Genomic DNA, 9626 nt, shown 5'->3' with positions numbered 1-9626 from the left:
GTATAGACCTCTAGTGTCAAATTGTAGCAAATTTAGTCTACTTTAAAAGATTATAGAATGACTATACCGATCAGACCCTTCCTTCACCCAGATATTGAGTAAAAACTGAAAAAAGTCCGAAAATTTCATGGTTTTTTGGATATACCGCCGATCGCACCTTTGGAAATTGCAAATCTGGTTTTTTATTGTTGGTTTAGGTCCTAACAACATATAAAAAATTCAGAACGACCGGACCTTTTGCAAGCACGGATGTACATCTTGATTGGACTATAGTACCTAAAAATACACATCTTATTACCTCACTTGTAAAAGTTACAGCAGTCAAGCATAATTTTAGGGAAGCAAACGAAATATCCGCAATGAAACCCAAACCGCGGTATAGGTATGTAATACAGCTAATATTATTTATACCTATTGTAATCGATTATTTGTGTACTGTGAATGCTTACAGCTTACGTCAATTCAATAGGTCACTTACTTACCCTTCAGTAGTAGGATGAATTTGTTGCTTTCTGATGCACATTGTAGTTAAATATCGCCAGTTATATTGAGCTTCCTTAGCAGTTAATTTCTTATCAGAAGCGGCACAACAACATGTCCATACCGAAGGATTCGAGACCTTAAGGTACATAAATTGATTCTTGTCTCCTTCTCTTTACAAAGCAAGTAGGTAAAATGCACACCACTCGTTAAAGATGATGAAGAAAACGACGTTATTTTCGACACTCAAACCATGACTAATGGTAAAGGGTAGTTTTTACGTTTAGTTATTTCTATACCTACCTATTTAACATTGTTATTGATTGCATTCAGCGCTAGTGGCCTAATCAATAGTATGATTTGCGGGGCATTAGGCTCTGAAATCACAAGTATTATCTGTGTGATCAATTGGTGATGAAAAAACTGTTGTAGGTAGTTCATAATCATATTATAGGTAATCTTTTCAATCAGGTGAAGTTTTGATGTTTTTAATAAGTATACTGTTAACTGTATCATAAAAACTGTATTCATTTATCATTAGGTAGCGCGTACCTAGCGGTAGAAAGTATAGGGAAGCTTTGACCTTCACTGTGATTGGTTAAAACACGAGTCGGTATTACGCTGAAACCTTTGGCTGAAACATATAAAAGCGATGGGGGTATAGGGAATTTTTTTTTTAAATATTGATTTATGATAAAAATTTATTCTTCATGATATTTTTTGCTTGCTTTGAAAGTACCAATAACGTTTCGATAATCTACAATTATTTATAGAAATCGGGAAAAATATTGAATTTATTGAAAGTTATCTTTCTACATTATAATCAAGATAGCGTATTGCTATCAAACCACAAAGAATCGAAACGTTATTGGTACTTTCAAAGCAAGCAAAAAATATCATGAAGAATAAATTTTCTTCATAAATGAATATTTAAAAAAAATCCCTCTTGTATACCCCATCGCTTTACACACTGTATAAAACGACTGGCGATGTTTGTAAGCTGGTAGTTTATGTTACTAACTAAACTGCCGAAGTGTCATTAGCTGTTAAATGTCAATGATTTATTAAGGACCCTCAGATTCTTTATAGTTTTGTATTGTCGTCCGTCCGTCCGTCCGTCCGTGTGCGCTCTAACTCTTTTTAAAAGTGGCCAATTGTTTTGAAATTTGGTGTACGGGTAGGGGTACTTTGGACATAAAGGACGGACACTTTTGATTTTCAGAAAGCAAGTTCAACAGGAACAAAAGTTTTTGAGTGAATCGGGAATAGGGAAAACTGCGCGCTCAATATATAATAGAAATCAACATATTTCATTCCCTAGGCCATGTATCGAGTTCGGACTTTAGCTAGATTATTGCCTATGACTCTTAGACGTGTAACAATTCAATATAACTCTTCTCTGTGATAGAGGTCAAAAGTTTTAGAGCAAAATGTACTCAACATTATTCTTTACACACGAATTTGGAGCTTTCAAATGCATTATCTTGATACTGAAAGAGTACATCACGTGCATATTTGATAACCGCATCACGCATGTGTGTGATTCAAAGATGTAAAATTATTTTTTCTATTTCGGTGTCACAATGATGATTTTGTACAACTGTTTTCGGCCGAAAACAGTTGTACAAAGACAGTGATTATAGTCGTTTTTTTTGGTAACTCATCTCTTAAGTTGGCAGTTACTAGTTAGTACAAGTAGGTACTTCGTTGGGTACTTCCATGTTTGAACTTCAAAATGTCAGTCTTACTACGCTGCCAACCTAAAACTTAACGGCATAAAAAGTGTTCCCAACATAAAACATGTTAGTTCTAATGTTCCCTATAGTTTCTGATAATGATTTTTTTAATTAAATTAAAGCACCGAAATAGAAAAAATAGTATGAAAAACGCGTGTTACAATGCTTTATTGTAATACTCCTATCTTGCGGACACTCGTGGCTACGCTTCGCGTCGCCACTCGTGCCACAAGATAGTCATATTACAATAGGTCGCATTGTAACACTTGTCTTTCAATATACTATTTTGAGGCCACATGGATTTTGATCAAACCATGTCAAAATCGTGCTCTATGCACCAAGATCGTTGGGAAAAAGATCAAGAGCATTATCTCAATGACCAAGACAAGAATTTGATGCATTTTTGTTAACTATAAAATGTAAGTAGGTATTATGTAAGATTAAAATAAATTGTCGTTAAAAGTGATTGTAATACTGAGGATTCTTCGATATTTGGCTGTATCGGGGCTTATTATTTTAGAAATTCACGTATATAGGTTTAGGGACGAACTATTCTAAGGTACGATATCAAACGGACCTTCGCACACTATACCGATCCCATTTTGTTATTTTGGTGAGAATTTTATGCCTATTCAGGATATTCGCAGGTTGTAAACGATTGTGTTTGTGAATAGTTGCTCATGATGGATATTGAAAAATTAATTGATTTAATTCGCGAGAGAAACTGTCTGTGGGACCAAAGAGAAGCAAACTATCATCAAAGAGTAACCAGACTCTTTGCTATCATCATCGTAATGTAAGATCCCGACAATGATAATCGGATGCTTAGTGCCACTTAGGCAACCAACCATACACTAACTGTGTAGGTTCGTAGGTACCTATTTGGTTACGATTTGTAAACATGGGTCTTATGCTGTCCTTTTCGGATTTTATAGCTGCAGAGAAACCTGAGAAACATATGGTTCTTGGTATAACAACCTCAAAGTGTGCGACTTTAAATGTACATTACGAATATGTTTATTCATTATAATAGCCTGTGATGAAAACAATTTATTACATTATTCACCCTAACCTACATTCACTGTTCTGTGCCTACATTTTAATTAATAACAAATTGCAACTTTGATGTTTCTTTTCCATGCGCAGATTGTAAGGAGATTTAGGCGTTTTAGCTTAACTTTGCAAGAGTACTGTGTATGGACTTGCAGATGTGTTCCACACTGACTCCCTGTACTGCGCAAACGCAAGCGCGCTAAAATTTGAATTTGTGTACAGCTGTCAAGTGTAAGGGGTAAATAATATACACATAACCTGCAAACGTTATAATTGAAGATAATTTAGCTTACCTGCTTACCTATTATATGTAGTAGGTATATGAAAATGCCATGTTATCAAGATGAATTTTGTTGTTATCTACATTTGGAGTGAATGGTCATAGAATATGCCAAAGGCGATATTAGGAAACTGCTTCGGTAAGTACTGTAATAGTTAATTAGAAAGAGTTAATGACATTTTTTGCGCGATCGGTCATTTCTGACTATTTACCATGTGTGTTTCCATGACAGTACGTAGCATTTACCATTTTTGCGCGATCGGTCATTTCTGACTATTTACCATGTGTGTTTCCATGACAGTACGTAGCATTTACCAGTTGCTATGATTACGACGACGCCAAAATTACTTACCGATCTAAAAACAGAACAGCAAAAATACTTACCGATGCCTTTTTAAATCAGTTCAAAATGAACAGTCTTACATTACATTTAATCTTTAATTATTGTTAGGTACATTAAACGTACAATTTATGCTGTTGTTTCCTATAGAAAGACGCTCATAAAGTCATAAAGGAAGTGCAAAGCTAGCAAACTACATCAGACACATGCACAATTTTATGAAATTATTAATTTCAATTTTGACAAATAAACTGGTTACCTAGTGATGTACACCATACCACTTCGATCATTTCGATTTATTCTGCTCTTAATTTCTTAGTGCATATTTATATTGGTTGCATAATTTTAATTTCGATCGCGCAAAAAATGTTATAAGCACGTCGAACGTTAAGGGTTACCGTTCTCAGACAATAATTGGAGTCGTCGCTTCGCTCCTCCTCCAAACAATTGTCTTCGAACGGAAAAAATCCCTTACCGTTCTCCATACTTAATATACTATTACTTATCAAAGCAATAACGTTACAGACCAACATTGACCTATGGTAAAGAGAGAGTCCGGTGCTGAACGAATCACAAAAAACCAGACTACAAGGATCATGACTGATAGCTAAAGTAGAGGTTTGCTTTCAAGTTGGCGCTATTTAACTGGAATTCACAGTAGTGGCCGAAGGCTTTAATTCGAGAAGAAGAACATATTCTTTCCGAAAATACAGCGACATTTGGTTTGTAATATGGAAGTCAGCAGGAACTGGTACTATAAACAAAACAAACGCTGGCACGTTAAAGCAAATTCAAATTTTAGCGCGCTTGCGTTTGCGCAGTACAGGGAGTCAGTGTGGAACACATCTGCAAGTCTGTGTATGGAGCCTTTTAGACATGCGCGTATGGCGTGGACGATTTAGACAAACGTGTTGGAGGTTAGCCCTAATAACCTATTAATGATGTTGAGAAATACCATTAAAGGTCTACTTTCATTTGTGAATAGTGGTACTTATTACTTTTCTGGTAGTTCTTTTTAATCTTTGTTGCTTTACAGGTTCGTTAAAACGACCAATGAGCACCATTTCTCCACTTCAGTCTCACCGAATAGTTTGGATTGACATGGAAGTAAGCAACTTCATCTGTAGTTTCACTTTTATTATTATGTATTAATCTCCCAAGATGACTGGGCTGGATATTGAAAAGGATCGTATAATGGAAATTGCTTGTATAGTCACCGATGGCAATTTAAATGTTGTTGCTGAAGGACCAAATGTAATTTTAAATGTACCAAAGGACATTTTAGAAAATATGAATGGCTGGTGCTTAAAGCAACATAATAAGGTGATAAACATTTAATTCGTTTCATTATAATAATGGCAGATTTTAGACTGGTTTAACAGAATCTTCGTTAAATTCAAAAATTACAGCAGAAATTGCCGAAACAGAATTATTAAACTTTATATCAAATCATGTAGTGGAAAAATGTAGTCCTCTGGCTGGTAATTCTGTGTATATGGACCGTTTATTCTTAAGGAAATTCATGCCGAGAGTGGATAGTTATTTGCATTATAGGATAGTTGATGTTTCCTCAATTAAGGAACTATGTCGAATATGGAATAGAGATGTTTATAAAAATGCACCTACAAAAACGTTGGAACATAGGGCCTTACAAGATATCAGAGAGAGTATACAAGAATTACAATTTTATAAAATGAATTTTTTCAATTTATGATTACCAATGTTCGTATGAAGGTATAATTACCTTTATACGTAGGTACTTAATAGAAAATCAGTTAAATTTATTAAAAAAATATAGAAATTATTGTTTTTACAGTATCAAGACATCACTTTTAATATTAAATACAGAAGTAAATAGATAATTATATTATTTATATATGCTATTTTCATTATACTAGTAAAGAGATCAAATTTCAACCATAAGCTGAGTGGGCGGGGTTTCAGCCATGGCTGGTCTACCACCCCAGTCCGCTATACATACAACAGTCATTTTATGATTTTCATGGATAACTAGATCGAAATTAAAATAAATTAAACAAATATAGCAAACGAGCTCCTGGGTATGGCTATAGCTATGCCTCCATAAATAAGAAAGTTGGCACGGCGCATGCGCAAAACCAAATTTTGAAACTGGCGTTAAATTTGGTTTTATTCCAAGTGGCGTATCAAATTTCATTTAAATCCCTCCATAAATAAGAAATTTGGCACTGCGCATGCGCAAAACCAAATTTTGAAACTGGCGTGCTGTACAGGTGAGGTTTTTTTGAGTTCTAAGTTAGGCTGAAGGTACTTTCTTGTTAAATATTGTGAATTAGCGATTTATTTTAATACAGAAGTTAACCGCACAGAATTGCTTATTTGCCAATTTATTTAAATTTTTGCGGGATCCCCCGGGATTAACATCTAACAATCCCGCCAATACCGGGATTGAGATTTTGCTGCGGGATTGCATTTCCTACAATTATCTAAACTAGTGTAACTCTACGCTATACTATAGGAATTACAAAATTCGAGTAAACAATTTTTTATTTAGATGGCCTGTACAGTGTGGTCCAATTTCGATGTGATTAAATGGGTAACTTTCTTATTAGTGCAGATAAACGAAATCGGTTTAGGTACTCGTGATTGTTCATGCTTATTCCGGTACCGTTGGCAGAAATAAGCTGCCGTCTTTTTTTTCCTATAGAGGAAAACTGAAAAATGACCGATTTTTTCAATTTGCTGTACCTCCTTTATTTTTGAAGCTAGATCAAAATGCCTTAGCATTATTCAGGCACTTATTAACGTAGGATTCAATGCCGGTAGTCGTTTGTTTCTAAACGTTTTAATAACCGCGCCGCAACTAGAAGTTGATTTTTTAAATGGAAATTATAGTTGGGCATTTCTTGTTATTTACTTTAAGACAAGATGTATTAATAAGAAAAATTTATTGTAAAAAACTTATTATTAAAAATAATTATGATATGGGTAGGTAGGTATAATATTATACTCTATAAAAACAATAAATCTTTTAAAACATTGAGTTACAACGCAGTTACCTACTAAAAAGACTAGAAACAAAACAACTGACGGCATTGATTTCTACGTCAAAAAGTGCCTGAACATGCTTATGCCATTTTGTTCTAGCTTCAAAAATAAAGGAGACAGCAAATTGACGAAATCGGTCATTTTTCAGTTTTCCTCTATAGAAAAAAAAAACAAAAGACGGCAGCTTATTTCTGGCAACGGTAATGGAATAAGCATGAAAAAATCACGAGTACCTAAACTGTTTTCGTTTATCTGCGCTAATAAGAAAGTTACCCATTTAATCCCATCAAAATTGGACCACACTGTACATGCATTTTCCACTGCCATATTCGCGTTCAGTCACCGCTCTGAAACTTGTGATAATGTTAAGACTTTCATTGCTTAAAATGCAGGGGCAGGCCCAGTGTCGGATTGGCAAATTGAACTGGCCCGGGCAACCGAACAGCACCACATAATGGGGGGGTGGTTATACCTGAAATTTTTCTCCAAAGTAACCCCCTAAACAAGCATTTGCACTTATTCCAAAATCGATTACAAATGTAGTTTTTTTGGGGGGGACACCCAACACCGTACGATCGCTGACCGCACCGGCCCACCGGGCACTTGCCCAGTCCGCCACTGGGCAGGCTGTGTACTCACTCTTCTCATCGCCAGCTAGTTATGGATAGCATTGTCCGCTTGCAAATGTCTGTGATTATGAGTTTGCGGGCGAGGGGCATTTGTTGCGTGAAGAAGTATAGGTTTCAGTTTGTGATAGCATTCCTTCGGTAGAGAGTGAAGTTGCTGGAGCGGTCCACTATTCAGCGGAATTTGTAGAACATCGCTTATGGTTGTCTAGTCGAAGAAGTGCAGGGGTGTATCGTCTTGAGGCTAGGGTTTTGACATCAGCTGGCTATGACAATCACTAAGAGGTAGGAGACCTGTTTCAACTTTCAAATGTTGTTAGTGAAATTTTCGGTAAATGTTATTCTTGGCTACTTAATCTTTGCAATTCTACCTTTACAATTCATCCTAAAATGTACGTGATCCATTTTGCAGTTCTGGAATAAGTTATTGTAGGTAGAGTATTATTGGAGTAATTGCATGGTTTTGGATTTGGGGTTATGTATGTTCTGGAAGTGTCTCTTGTAGTAACATGTAGGCACCATAAGAGAAGTATATGGATAAACGAGTGGATACGCCTATCGCCAACGTTAGTGGATGGAAATATACTTCTGTCATTGTTTACAATGCTTCTGTCATTAGTTGGGAACTAGGCGCTAATGCGCTTGCCTGTTATTATGTAGTGTTATTTACCAAGCATTTACTCCAGTTTGACATAACGGATTGAGGTTAAATAGTTTGTTTTGTTTATGAGTTATTGAACTTTTGTTTAATTTTAATAGTAAAGAAGCCTTTCGTAGTTATATAAATCAGTATACGTAAGTGATACACAATAATAATTGTAAAGGAATACCTAATGTTTGGCAATTTTAGTGTGTTCATTACTTAGAAATAAAGAAATGCAGGTACTTGTGGGAAAGTGGATTTTTCGGTTTCATGGCACAAGTAAGTTACAATGCAATTATCTGCAATCAATTCATTTATGCCATACTTGTTATTAGATTCCCAAGTGAAAAAAGCAACAAGAATCGGTGACTACAAGCATGTGAACTATCGGAATTCGATGATGTAAAAACAAGGTTGTGTTCTCGTCATTTTAACCGCTATGACTGCATTGATTTGGATGCACGCAAGCATGATGGCGGCACGAAGTTATATGGGGGTCACTTAACACCTAAAAGATTTCCAACTCGACAATGTTAATTTTATTTTAAAATCAGTAAATGTCTTTAATTTAATTGTGTTTCGTTGAACATTGGTAATGTATCACTTTATATTATAGCTGATGCGAACTTATCCAATTTCAAGTTATATTCAAGATATAATCCCTATAGGTATATTATTTCAATTGCAATTTAAGTTTCTAAATCGTTACAAAGTTTGCCTTCGAAGTTGAAGGGTGTAACCATAAACAAACTCCGCTGAGGAAGCTCGAAAGTTCTCCGTGAAAATGCTACAGGTTCCAAGCAGAACGATACGGAGTACCTTACCTTGAACCAGAACGCACTGGGTGGCACGTGAGCGCTGATTTGAGTTGGCAGTGAAATCATTCAAGTAGGCCATTGACTGCAGGTCCCGAATCCTTGTGTGCCGAAAACAATGTTGAGGGCACAAAAAAGGGAAGATTCAAATTGTCGTCGCTGATCGGTGAAGATGCTAGTAGGAGAATCGAAGCGATATAGTCAACAGGTAAGAAACGCTTCGGCGGCGATTGGTCTTGGGAGGGTGGGCCTCGGCCAGCTAGTATACTTATCTAAAGACATCACAGGATCAGACAATAGTGATAGGAGTCGGCAGATGGAATGGGGCCAATGTGGTGAATATGAATCTGCATGAAACGAATAGAAGTCTGGGTGAAGTTTCCGAATGGTTCGTGGTTGTGTTTACATATGGTAATTGCACACAATAATGGTTTAATAAAATTTTAACCCTATTTTCGAGTTATAGGTTATGAAATTTGAAATTGGCGCTACTTAAAAGTAGGCGGAGAGAAGTAAATATTTACTTGGGGAGTTTGCGCATAAATACCGAGTTGAGGACTAGGAATAGGGCAGCTCTCTTTTATGGCGAACAATTTGCACATTGCAATCATAGGCGGTTATCCATA

The 9626-nt window shown here is 36.0% G+C and overlaps 1 protein-coding gene across 3 annotated transcripts; it reads left to right on the top strand.

Annotated features, from left to right (window-relative positions):
- The first annotated feature begins 4553 nt into the window (after positions 1-4553).
- On the top strand, positions 4554-5969 carry LOC116164798 (oligoribonuclease, mitochondrial-like). Of its 3 annotated transcripts, XM_031479018.1 has the most exons (6): positions 4555-4640; positions 4692-4876; positions 4926-4996; positions 5051-5212; positions 5259-5625; positions 5783-5967. In XM_031479018.1, the coding sequence occupies exons 2-5, from the start codon at positions 4828-4830 to the stop codon at positions 5601-5603; spliced, it is 627 nt and encodes a 208-aa protein (XP_031334878.1). In that variant the 5' UTR covers positions 4555-4640; positions 4692-4827; the 3' UTR covers positions 5604-5625; positions 5783-5967. The 3 variants fall into 3 exon arrangements, with proteins under 3 accessions (XP_031334879.1, XP_031334878.1, XP_031334877.1); XM_031479019.1 differs by having other exon boundaries at positions 4554-4640; positions 4692-4873; positions 5259-5969; XM_031479017.1 differs by having other exon boundaries at positions 4556-4640; positions 5259-5969.
- Positions 5970-9626: the final 3657 nt, after the last annotated feature.

Source organism: Photinus pyralis, unplaced genomic scaffold, assembly GCF_008802855.1.
Source record: "Photinus pyralis isolate 1611_PpyrPB1 unplaced genomic scaffold, Ppyr1.3 Ppyr1.4_LG2, whole genome shotgun sequence".
Taxonomy (NCBI): Eukaryota; Metazoa; Arthropoda; class Insecta; order Coleoptera; family Lampyridae; genus Photinus; species Photinus pyralis.
Note: the sequence above shows the minus strand (reverse complement) of the source record. Positions and strands in the feature narration are given on the sequence as shown.

Excerpts from the sequence above, each read along its gene's own strand:
- LOC116164798 (XM_031479017.1), top strand. The coding sequence starts at position 4,828 with ATGATGTTGAGAAATACCATTAAAGGTCTACTTTCATTTGTGAATAGT. Across the intron at positions 4,877-4,925 it reads ACTTTCATTTGTGAATAGTG|GTTCGTTAAAACGACCAATG; the intron begins GTACTTATTACT and ends GTTGCTTTACAG. Across the intron at positions 5,213-5,258 it reads GCTTAAAGCAACATAATAAG|ACTGGTTTAACAGAATCTTC; the intron begins GTGATAAACATT and ends GGCAGATTTTAG.